Here is a 12968-nt window from a genome sequence, read left to right as displayed (position 1 = left end):
GCTTACGGACCTATTCCATACAGTTCGTAACAAAGTTTCAAATATTAAATAATATATTAAACAGTAAATTGTGTTGTAGATTTAACGCAAATTCAACATTATTTTCTGAAAGAAGCAAGTAGGGTTTTCACGAAAAAAATGTGAAACGGCAACCCTAGATCTACAACAAATTAGTGAATTGTGATGTTTAATGTTTTTATTTCGCCTCTTCTCAGCCAAAGTGAAACATTGCAGAAATTCAACTCACGTGAGTGAGGAGAACCAAGTGTCTTCAGTGTAGGCTAACTTAATTAAAAAGACAACTAAAAAATTGATTCGTTATGAAAAAAAATTGAAAATTTCTATATTTTTATTTTTGAATTCTCATTTTCAATTCGAATTGATTCGTTCCAAGATAATTAGGGAATTAGAAAATCAATATTCTCAGTTTGGTCCATGAGAACTAGGTAGCAAATGCAATCGGATCAGGGTTTGTAGCTAAAAAACTAATGAGATATAGCAGGCAAGTCTTGAGTCAAATTTCATTGATAGATTAGATAAACAACTTTGTTTCCGCCGTTTTGCAATAGAATGCTATAGCGGTAAGTGGTAGTCGAAATAAATAAATCGTAGATCTCATACAATAAGCTAAGGTATTTGTGAACATAACGCCATCGAAATATTAGTCGATCATAAAGTTATTCTCGATTAAACATGTCCGCTTGCGAGCCAAATTCTCGTCATTTGCGAGATTTTTTAATTGTCTGATTTAATATGAAGACATCTGCGGCTGATGCTCATCGGATGCTCTCAAAAACCTACCTATGGTGAGGACGCTATCACTGAAATAACGTGCCGTGAGTGGTTTCAACGCTTCAAGAACAGTGATTTCGACGTCGAAGACCAGTTTAATGAGAAAATTTTTTCGAAAATGGAGGCATTACATGATCAAGACTCGTGTCAAATGCAACAAGAATTGGCAGGATAATTGGGAGTGACGCAACTAGTCATTTAAAACGCCCTGAAAGTCGTGGGAATGATTCAGAAACCAGGAAATTGGGTGCCGTACAAGTTGAAGCCGAGAGATGTTCAACGGCGTTTGTTTGCTTGTGAACAGTTGCTTGTAAGGTAAAGACGAAACGGATTTCTACATTGTGACTGGAGACAAAAAATGAGTTCATTACGATAATTCCAAGCGCACAAAATCATGTGGATATCCCGGCCATGATTCCACGGCGGCGACCATACCGAATATTCACGGTTCCAAGGTCATGCTCATGTATTTGGTGCGACCAGCTCGGCGTAGTGTATTATGAGTTATTGAAACCCACTGAAACAATCACAGGCGATCGTTACCGAACGTAGTCAATGCATTTGAGGCGAGCATTGAAAGACAAACGACCTCAATACAACGAGAGACAAGTGATTTTACAGCATGACAATTCTCGAGCTCATGTTGCGAAAGTGGTCAAAACATAGTTGGAAACGTTGAATTGGGAAGTCCTACCCTACCCGCCGTATTCTCTAGACGTTACTCCCTCGGACTATCATTTGTTTCGATCAATGGCACACGGCCTGGTTGACCAGCACTTCCGGTCTTATGAAGAAGTTAAAAATTGTATCGATCCGTGGATGGCCCAAAAATCATCATTCATTTATTTATTTATTTCAGAAATACGGGATACAAACAGAACAAGAACATCTCTTCGAAGAAAAATTAAATATATTCAAAATAATACAGTTTTTTTATCCTTTCCGACTGTACAAAGTATAGGACAAGTCATACGCAATTCGTGATTCTCAAGAAAATTTTCACCCTGATAAGGGGTAGAATTCAAGATCAGCCGATCTCGTACATGAAATTAAAATTAACTTATTATTAACAGTTCTTTATTGGAACAATCCAAAAGGCCATCGACCGAAGTCCTTCAGCCAGTTTTGAAAACAAAATATGGTATGTTAAATTAACTTAATTTGGCGGTTTCCACGAAAACTTTCTCCATGTGTCACCCTATACGCAATGAAGAATCTGCAATTTTCCACACATTCTATACGTATATCGCACGAAGAGCGTCAGACCGTCTGAGAGAAATTTCTACAAATTACTTATCGAACACGCCTGAAGCGTTAATAAATTCATTACCATTATCCGGTGTGCAATTCACTTGTCACGAACAAAATAATTAATCTTTCGCCGGTCCGTTCGATAGTTCACCATCCGAAGAAACTCGCGAGAGTACCGCGTACGAGTCGGGGGGGTCCTGAAAAGACTGGCGGACTTAGTAGTAATAGTAAACATCGTTCGGTGAATGGGACCCAATGAAAACAAATTGATTTGTGCGGTTCTTGTGGAAGTACCGATAAAGTGTTGCTCTCTTCCGTTCTTCAGCTTCCTATGGCGGCCCTTCTCATCAAGCAGTTTGAGAAATTGAAGACAAGTAAGTCGTATTTCATCCAAAAATCAAAAAAAAAAAAAAATAATCGCGTTGAATTTTAACAAATGATATAGTTCTCATTACATCAGAATTTTCTTTGGCAGAAAGATGTCGGTTAAATTCAATATTTTATTGTGAAGGCTGTATGAAATATCTCATTTTATCTCCAATTTACCGCCTTTTATGGATACTGCCGGGTCCTGGAGCAGTAAGCTGTAGTCTTCCTCGCTATTTATTGATTTATTGTCAATATATCTAAGTTTTCTTCGTAGTTATTAGATATTCAACATTTCTTGAATACTATTCATTACTTTCTTCACTGCTAATTCCCGAATTGAAATGATTTTGCAGTTAATACCAATTTTTATATACTCGTATAAGTATTCCAAGTGTTCCAAACTATTAACTTGGAGCTAAGCGATTTTTCCAGCTAGTTCAATGTTCAATTTTAGTCTTCTGATCACAAATCTGAAGTCAAAAACTCCGGGTCCATCTTAGTTTTCGAAAATAGTCCTGTCTCCAAATTTTCCTTCTCAACATTCATAACTCGAGAATATTACTTGAAATATTCCATTAACTTGCCAAGTGATTCTACGTTTTTCATCATTTTTTTGGATACATTGTTTTAGGAATCAAAAATGCATATTATGAAATAATTAATACATGCTTGGAAGAATGTTAGAATTTTCAAATTTGTCTAGGTCGGTTGAAGTAGATTTCATTATTGAAAATTACAAATAAATTTTCAACAAAAATGCTATATCTGGATATCTGCTGTAATCTGGAAAGCCCAAGAAATATGCATATTTCTTGTAAAAACCCGAAAAAACTAGTTGGTTACTTCACCGAAACGTATTCTATTTCTTACAGGGTTATTAGATCAGAAAATAGTATATTTCGTATGGAATTGAAAGCAAAATCATTTCTCCTCCAAATTATTGTTTTTTTCAAACGTATAATAACAGCGCCATATTTTAATTGACAGGATAATCGAAAAGTTCTACTTCTCCACCGGAAGGAAAAGTGTTGCCATGTCAACGATAAATTACTTTTCCATCCGCCGAAGGGAAATGTGTTGCCTAGCAATGATAACTATCAAGTATTACTTATAATCATGTCTTTCAAAATTAATTTAGCATGACAAACGTAACTACGCAAATTTATTTTCAATAGATCACTCAATTATAACGACCGTAAATATGAATCTATTCTGGAGGTGAATCTCTAGAGTTTGTGAATTTCGAAACGTTCGAAAAAAAACAATTTCTGTTGAATTTTAGAATACTGATTTTATCGACAAACTTTTTATAGGTATATCCATCAAATGAGCTAAAATTGTTCCTAATTGCGTGCAATGGAAGTTGTCAATCAAATATTCATTTATTGCTTATTTACCAATGTCATTATTGAGCACATTATACTCTTGGGCATAATGCAAACGGAGGAATAATGTTTATATTTATTAATTTTTCTCATGAATGTTAAATTACCTGACGCAAATTTTCGCATTCGAGTTTTGTTAGTTATAACCCCGGAGGAATAATTTTTGATATTGAATAAAAGGAAGATATACTGTCCTGAAAACAATAGTCTTATTTTGCATCACACTTGCCTTGGTAATTGCATTATCTCAATTCATGATTTATCTATATAACAACAATTTTCTGGTTATTTAGACCTCATTATGTTTCCATTCAATTGCAAACATGTAAGTTGAATATATTTCTTCACATTGTTTTGAAAGATTCAAAAGGGGACCTAAACAATCATTATTATTGGTTCATTGTTCTATACTGCTTAGTTCTAAAAAATGATGATACGAAATAACGAATTTTTCTTATAGATTGCATAATCAGGAATCGATAAACTGAAAATACTATTCAAGCTTCCTATGGGTACTTGATTCTCAAACATCTTGTCAATTGTTGATTATCCTCTAATAAAAAAAAATTAAGTTTTATTTTTGGTTTACCAGAAGATGCTTTTTTAGGAAAATTCTCCTATTTCTATTCAAGCCATGCATTGATAAAAATAGAATAATTCAATCAAGTTTTGTAATAAGATTGTCCCAGATTGTTTCAGTGGTAGTGACAAAGGAACCTCTTGTTAACATCAAATGACCTTATTCGTTCAATATTCTTTCAACGCCTTCAACGTCTATATAAATGTCGAAGTTTCTTCTCCACTTTTCTCGATATACAGTTAAGTAGTTTCGAATCGTACAAAATACGTGACCTGTATAAATTTATTTTGGTCATTGTTAACACCGGCGCGAATTTTCTCTGATCAAATTGCCCCACATTTGTCTCAAATCGCTTCTTTTAGAGAAAATCGATGAATTGGTTGGAGATAAATATTGCCACTACCTTCAACCATTCATTATCCCAGCGTTCTTTTTTCTTTTTATTACTCTTTCCTCGTCTGTAGTAGTTCTTAATTGAAAAAAAAAGCTCAGTGATATTTGAATTGCCACACACAGAATGAATAATTTCTCCAACTATTCTGTTTGTTGATAATCCATAATGAAATCATAACATCTACAAAAAAAAATTTATAAACATGTGACCCGGAAAAAATGAAACCATGAACAAAGGGCTTCTTCATTTCTGAAAAATCAGCCTTTTACGTCACCCACTTTATTTACAATCTAGTGACTCCTACGTAAATTTAATTGATGCTTGCACCTCCTTGCACTCTGGAAGATGTTAAATTCCTTTCCCTTTGGAATCATATATGACCTAATAATTATACCAAATTTCATCCAAATCAGTCGTAGGCATAGAATGCAAAATATTAAGATGACGAAAATTTATTTTAGCACATTCTCAACGTGTTCCTTACATTTGGATAAAAAGTTCTTATGGGATATCCACGACCCAAGCAGAATACCCATATAGAATTTCATCAAAATTAGAGAAGAATTGTAGAAGGTGGTTCAAATTCGATATTTAATGATGAAATCTCCGGAACCTAATCAGTTAGAGAAAAATTGATGGCACATTTTCAGCTCTTTTTATGAGAATTGAAAGGAGCTGAGAGCTCCACGTCGATAGTTTCTTTGATATTTGAGATATGACCAAAAATTCGAATTTTCATCGAACCATCGTAACTTCCTCATTCTTAATACTATGGCTATGAAACAAAAATATTATTCAAGTGGAATTGTACTCAGAATCATATGGTTTTTATATTCCATTCCAAAAACCAGTTTTTCACCACTTTTTGAGTTCATTCATAAAATTGGGAACCATCATATCTCATTTTCGATGATTTCGTTATAAAACAAAAATATTATTGAAGTGGAATTTTTATGCTGAAAAAATCAGTCACTCGCAATTATATGTTTTCGTTTCATAGCGATAGCATCAAAACTGTGAAAGTTGTGAAAGATTTTATGAAAATGAAAAATTCCAATTTTCATTCATAACTCTGAAATCACCAAAAATATCGACATGAAATTTTCAATTTTTCTCTAACTGCTGCAGAGATCCTATCATGAGACATATAGGTACTTAAATTGAACTCGATGCACTTTTTGGTATACCCTTCACACTATTAAAAGAAAGTGCGGAGTTATCAAAGATATTACGTTAATATTAAATACCATAATATGCTTCAAATATAATCATTCTATTGACAAAAACTCAAGTTGAATTATTATTCCATCTATACACATTCACAACCTTTGAAACTTGATTGAATATTAAAACGCTTATTATTTGAAGGATCACCGAGGAAGTATGTGGAAAACCAGGTGACAATACATTACAAAACACCAGTAAGGCAAGAAATAAAGGACTATTACAGCGAAGACGAACTGGCACATCGACAACAGGAGGCCATGAAAAAAATGTACCAGGAAGAAAGGCGACGAAAATATCTTCAGGTTAGCAATTCATTCTCCAAGTCTTTCGATGTAAGTACATACGAAATTTGTGACTGATTTGAGCTTCTGCCGTTTGATGCAATTAACAACGCGAAGCCCAAGTTAACAGCCAGATTTGGTATGTATGCAATTAACACAGATTTTCATAATGAAGGATTTAGTGCGTGAATATACAAACTTAGGCGAATTTATTCCTTCGAACATTTACATAAATCTCGGCTTTGAATCTGTCAGCTTTCTGCAATAACAAAGGCTAATATTTTCGACTGAGTCTGAAGGATGTAAATAATAGCAGGTGTTCAAATCGAACTAATGGATGAGGATTTGTTTATTAATTTATATACACAACTCTCCTTAAACGATGGTATTTATTTTCTTTCAATTCTTCTTTCACCCAGGTAGAATCGACTGAAGTACATTTGAATTTGAGTTTTAAGAATTATTTTTTTTGCTTCTCTAATGCCGTGATTAAGTTTTAGAATCCACCGAATAGTTATAATTATTTGAAATTTTATTTTCCAGATGATTTCAAAACTATATGTTGTGTATTTCTGAAATCAAAATCTTAAAATTTCTGTAACAACAATCCGACCAAATTGAAATTCAGTTTGTAGGAAACCTCTCGAAATTTCACACCAATATTGCAGGAGAATTGTGTCATTGTTAGAATTTAATTTGCAATGAGCAAGCGCTCAAGAGCTTCTGCTCAAGCTTTTTATGAATTTTTCAGATCATTAACCGTTAAATTTGATTATACAACTCATGTTTTGATGAACCAATAGAATCCGTAAATTTCCCATAGTCAAGGCGTATTGATAAGTGAATATACTACTTGATACGTCTCGTGAATCGGTGTATAATCGAATATTGTCTATGCTCTTGTGATACTATTACCATAGTAATAAGTAAGTCCTTATACTATGCTATTACTGACAATTTCATTTTTAAATTTCAAATCGAATATTTTAAATGATACTGAGCAGAATTGTTAGATTATTTCCAGGGTATTCTGAGATGCCACATTTTAAATTTCAAGAGAATCTTAAAATGTATGGCATCACAGGATACCACTGAATATTATAAAAACAATATAAAAACCTACGTTTAACATCAAAATTCTTCAATGGGGTATGGAAAACATACTCATAAAGTAAAATCAATTTGTTTATTGATTAAATAGCTGAGATGTCTTATTACTCACTTATTCAATCGGATTACCCAACCTCTCATAAAAAGGTGTTATAAAAATATGTTATTGCCTGAACGTACTCATGAATAAATTTTCTCATTGCCATCGACAGCATAATAACATTAAGGCGTTCTTTGTTGGAATGTATTTATATTTTTTCAGTATTATTTGTTATACCTATATTTTGAACAACATTTTGAATTTTCCCTCGCCAACATTGAACTCGATTTGTATACTAATCAGAATAAATACGTAAGAACAAAACTTCTAACAGGTCTATTAAGATGTTAATTACGTATGCAGATTCAACTAGATAATATCTGTTCTGAATGCATAAAAAGAATTGCAGAATTATACTTCTAGGAAATTAATTAATTAACGGGATAAATTAAATACCCTATCATGTTATATTTAAATGTCTGTTCGCTTTGGTAGATATATTGAGTAAGAGCAATTGGTAGAGATCAGAAATGGGCTAAAAGGTATTTTGGTTTGAAATTTATTTTCGGCTTATTTTTCTTCCGATATTTTTAAAACTTTTTTTCAACCATTCATTTCGATCAAAATGGGCTGAGTTAAACTCGTGAGCTAAATTTCGTGAGATTTGGTGTCATTGCCAATTCAACTCCCAAGACGAAAAACTCTAATTTTGTACATTAATAGAAATACAATATGAAAAAATTGTTACTTAATGATCAGGTTCAGCTCTGCAACAAGAATTGTTGTTATGGTTCTCATAGTTTATTATGAAATTCATTATCACCAGTAACTATGGATTTCTTAGATAATATAAAATCTTCTCAGTTTAATTCAAATGAAGATGGTCTTCATTATCTTTTTATGGGAACTGAATATATGAAAAGGAATTCTGATGTAATCCACATAAAATTTGAGGAAAATTATTCAAAGGTTTTGTGGGACCCACTATAAGCTTCATAACCTGTAATAGTTGAGAGTGCCTATTACGTTTTTTTCAGGTTTTTCATTATATCTTCTCCCCACCTCAGACAGCATTTTTAATTGTTCACTAAAAAATGTGAAAAGCACTGATCTTTGGAGCGCTCGTTTATTCATTTATATAAAGAATGTTCCACCATTGACCCGACGCTCTATTATCATTCATTTCGAAATTTTTAGGTTTTTGCAAAGTTCCTCCAATTTATGACAAATCGAAATATCTGAAAATGGCAGCATATGAAACTTGAACGAAATTGGGTTAATTTATTACATGCAATCTGAAAATTCAATAAAAACAGAGTGTTCTAAAAGAAAAAACGTATTCATACTTCTTTGGTTGAACCCTATGTATTTCCGTACTATTTTAGAATGTAGCTCTAATGGAGCCTAATGATACTGTGTCAAAAAAATGCTCGAAAACCGTGGCATTCGAGATCTGAACCTTACATGAAATTTCAAGTTTCTAGCTCTTTTTGTTCTGTCATTATCGTGTTTAAGGCAGGACTGACGGTCATCATTGAATTTGATCAATGTAAGACCATTACCAGCTCAAAATTACTAATATTTTGACGAAATATTAGAGAAAACGAAATTATGGTACGGTACCTTCGAATCAGAAATTTATCTTCATTCAAATTGAGAAATCTCAACCCTCGACGAACCTTAAATTCTGTGAATAAAACGTATTTTCAATGTGATATCATAAGTTTTTTCTTGCGTTTGCAATTGCATATTCGAAATGTTCAACGTTCTGCATAACTCGAGGAAAATTCTCGAGACAAATCAAAATCTCATTAATTCCTGAATAATGTCCATGTGATTCACGCTATAACCATAGAATGCATAATCTCGATTCAATGATAATTCTCGAGGCATCAAGATGAGTATTAAACAAGTCCCATTCTAATGTTACTTGTAATTTGTTGCATTCACGTCGGCGGATATGTGGGATCTAATATGAGTGCCCGATAATGATCGCTATCTCATTTGTAATTCCTCATGCAGTATGTATCAGTGGAATAGGTGTGTTGTTTATACCGTACCCACAAATATTCCTCGCCGCAATGTCATTGTCGGTAGAAAGTCTAGCAGACTCGAAACTTCTCGCTTTTACGACGAAGAAAACGCGCCTTGACCACGCCGCTAATTTAAAAAAAATTTCACTTTCATCGTCGGTCGCCGGTCTCGACTGGATTTAACGAACTCCTTCCGCGATTTTTTTCAGTGTTTCTACTACGAATCTCTCAATTTCTATTTTTCCAACTTGTTCTGCAACTATCGCTGGAAATAACTTGAATTATTTCCATGTTGTTTCATTACATCGTGGTAGTCGTTTTCTTTCAGTTAGGTATGTACCTGATTCTGATTGATGCAAAACGTTCAACCCAATTACGTGAGGAATGTGGTGATATACAGGGTGATTCAAAATATGTTTTGAGTGGGGGATTCCAGAGAATTTTCATGCAAACAAAAGCTCTTGGACCTTTCCTTTAAACATACCCGATGCAAAAATGAAAAAAAAATTATTATTTATTCCTCGAAAATGCTGAATTGGCGAAAAGGCATTTTGTGGACACGGTCTGCAAATAAAAAGGCTACGTATGATATTTCTTTTAATTACTGGGAATTTTTCAAAGACCTGAAACATGCAAACTCTATTCCATTTTTCATTAAAACTTTTCAACCAGACAAAATTTCTCAATTTAAAATTATGTGTTGAAGAGAACGATTCATTGCAAATTTTTTTGACTACTGTGTGTCCATAAAAGCACTAGTTTCTCAATAAAAAAAATTAAATATAACATTGTGGCTGTCATGTTTTTTTATTGCTAGAACATAATCTCAAACAACATTACTCTAACACTTCAGCAATTTCAAAACAATTTTTTTTTTATTTTGGGAAGCGTGTTACTTTTCTAGGAAAGGCCTTACAGCCCACTTAATTTTTCAAAAGGTACCCCTGAAAACATTGGCGCAGTTATTTGGAAACACCCTGTATAACGAATCCACAAATGTTATATGTAATTTGAAGTTAGGCGCGTGATATGTTGAAATACGTAATTGTATTAATGTTTCACCGAAAAGTAGTGGAAGTCTAAGTTAATCCATGAGTGTTCTAAAAATGTAGATACTACTTCAAAAAGAATGACAAGAATTTTTTAAAAATTCAAACTTTGAGACTATTCAAAGAGAAAATTTGTGCAGGAGCAAATATTATATTCGAAATCAACCTAGCCTTATAAATGGTTTTTCAATGAGAGGTTTCATTTTGATATTGAAAAAACGAGTTTATTTTAAGAGAAAATTTATAGATGATTATTTCATTGTAAAGAGTTCTTGAATCTATTGTAGAGGATTGGCATAAACGTTTACATTCACGTCGACCCAAAGAAAAAAGTCTAAAGGTGTTAAATCACAAGATCTCGGTGGCCAATTTGATCTCATATTCCAGAAATAGCACAATCGGGAACCTGGATTTTTCATTTAATTTCGACAATATTTCACAAAACTTGACTGAAATAGAGAAAATATCGTTTAATACTCGTTGCAGAAGGCAATTCCAACACTCATGCGTTCGTGTTGGAAAAGAAGCCCATTCTGCAACTTGTTTTAGAATTCACTAAGAATAGTATATTTTAAAACAAGTTGCAGAATGGGCTTCTATTCCAACACGAACGCATGAATCGGCGCGAGTAATTTTGGCGCCTGAAGCAAAAAATTTTTCGGCGCCCCTGCTGAAAAGCATAAATAACAACATGGCAAACTAGGCCGAATTGCCGTCCTTCAAATAGAGGCGCCTGAAACGGTTGCTTCACCGTTTCATCCCTAACGCCGGCCCTGCATTATAATACCGAAGGCTTACAGAAAAATCTAATGTCGAGTAACAGCAATTTTAGATGAAACGTCAATATTAAGCCGTCAACATCACTCTGTTGAATGCAAATTTGTAAAGCAACGGAAATATTAAAAATTCTTAGAAATAAGTACCCCTAATAAATCTTTCCACCGTCGTCTTCAAAACCCTATTAAATTCCCCATATTTTTCAAGGAACTACAAGACATGCACAATAGACGTCACACCGACAACTTCATCCCATCCCAAAAGTCGCCGATCCCGCTGAACAGGTACGACGATTTTGACGACCTAATGGCCCCCCAACACAAGATCCGACCCAGGTCTCCCGAACCCCGATTAGTGGCCAGGGCATTGTACAACTTCGTGGGAATGACGCCCAGAGAGCTGACCTTCCGGAAAGGGGACAACATTTACGTCAGGAGGCAGATTGACAAGAACTGGTATGAGGGAGAACTGAACGCCATGGTGGGGCTATTCCCTGTGAATTACGTCGAGGTGAGGATATTCAATGAACCCATACAGGTTGTTTCCACGCCACTGACCAAATCACTTCCTCGAATTGGATCACCTGCTGTCAGACCTCATTAGTATAGTTGAATTCCTATTGACGACGTTGGAGTCTTATTTGCGAAGTTAGACTCTAACGCTGTTCTAGTCTGGAAAGCGACAGCACCAAAATCATTTTGTAGTTTCAAAATCTAATAAGCACCAGTTGGTAGATTTTTTCCACACGTTTTATTGTACATTGTTTTAAGAACGAAAATTTTCAATTTCGTTAGATCGTTTTAGATCGTTATATTTATCCATATATCTATACAGCAGCTCAAAGCTCCTATCGACTAATGAGAATTGACAATCATATCCAGAAACTAAATAGCTAGACGCTAGTTCCATAATCAATATGAAAAGGCTCCTTTTGGTGGAGATCAAAAGTGTATTATTCGATACCATAAACATAAGTAATATGTCTTTTAGTGAAATATTTCTTTTATTCGTGACTGGCAAGATTTTTAGGGTTGGATATTCTGAGAACTAGTGATTCGTTGCTTGCATTCATAGATATTTGAATTTTATTAACAAAACGAAGAAAAATCAGTATAGTATTCTGTGTATAAAGTTAACTTAAACGAAATTACTTAATTTCAAATTTTCAAAAAGATGATTTTTAATAAAGCATAAGCGAACAAAAAGATCCTTTTTCTTGCCATAAAGGGCCTTTACCCGGACTTTATGATGAAAGACACTTCAAAGCTTTCCTTTGCCATCGAATTGGTGTATGGAACATATTGATCCATTTGTAAAGGAGATTTCACAAGGAAATGGAGAATTTACTTTCGATTATGGAACTGGCCCTAAGTTGCTTCTACGAGGTTTAGACGTAAGCCGGTAAACTGAATCCAAATTTGCTGGAATTGTTTTCTCATTGCACTTGTTTTGTTTCGTTTTTCGGTGAGTACACTTAATTTCGATCTGATCGATAAAATGCATATGATTGCGATATATAAGAACTCTTTTAATTTGAAGATGGACGAAAAACCGAAAATTATACTAAATTGGCGTTTGATAACCATGAAAAAGATCATTGAAATTAGTTCAAATTTTTATTGATTTTACTCATTCCCTATAGCACTACATATCAAACAAGTTATGAGCCGCCACTGGCTA

The 12968-nt window shown here is 33.9% G+C and overlaps 1 protein-coding gene across 21 annotated transcripts in view; it reads left to right on the top strand.

Annotated features, from left to right (window-relative positions):
* The window catches only part of LOC123677109, a 117645-nt gene that overhangs the window by 100936 nt on the left and 3741 nt on the right, over nucleotides 1-12968 (top strand). For 16 of the 21 annotated variants that reach the window (XM_045613596.1, XM_045613608.1, XM_045613597.1 and 13 more), the window contains 2 exons: nucleotides 6140-6330; nucleotides 11496-11798. In XM_045613596.1, the coding sequence (XP_045469552.1) occupies nucleotides 6140-6330; nucleotides 11496-11798 (494 nt within the window). Of the gene's footprint in view, nucleotides 1-6136; nucleotides 6331-11495; nucleotides 11799-12968 lie in introns of all 21 variants that reach the window. The other 5 variants (XM_045613609.1, XM_045613610.1, XM_045613605.1 and 2 more) reach the window with 2 other exon arrangements.

This window comes from Harmonia axyridis, chromosome 3 (assembly GCF_914767665.1).
Source record: "Harmonia axyridis chromosome 3, icHarAxyr1.1, whole genome shotgun sequence".
Taxonomy (NCBI): Eukaryota; Metazoa; Arthropoda; class Insecta; order Coleoptera; family Coccinellidae; genus Harmonia; species Harmonia axyridis.
Note: the sequence above shows the minus strand (reverse complement) of the source record. Positions and strands in the feature narration are given on the sequence as shown.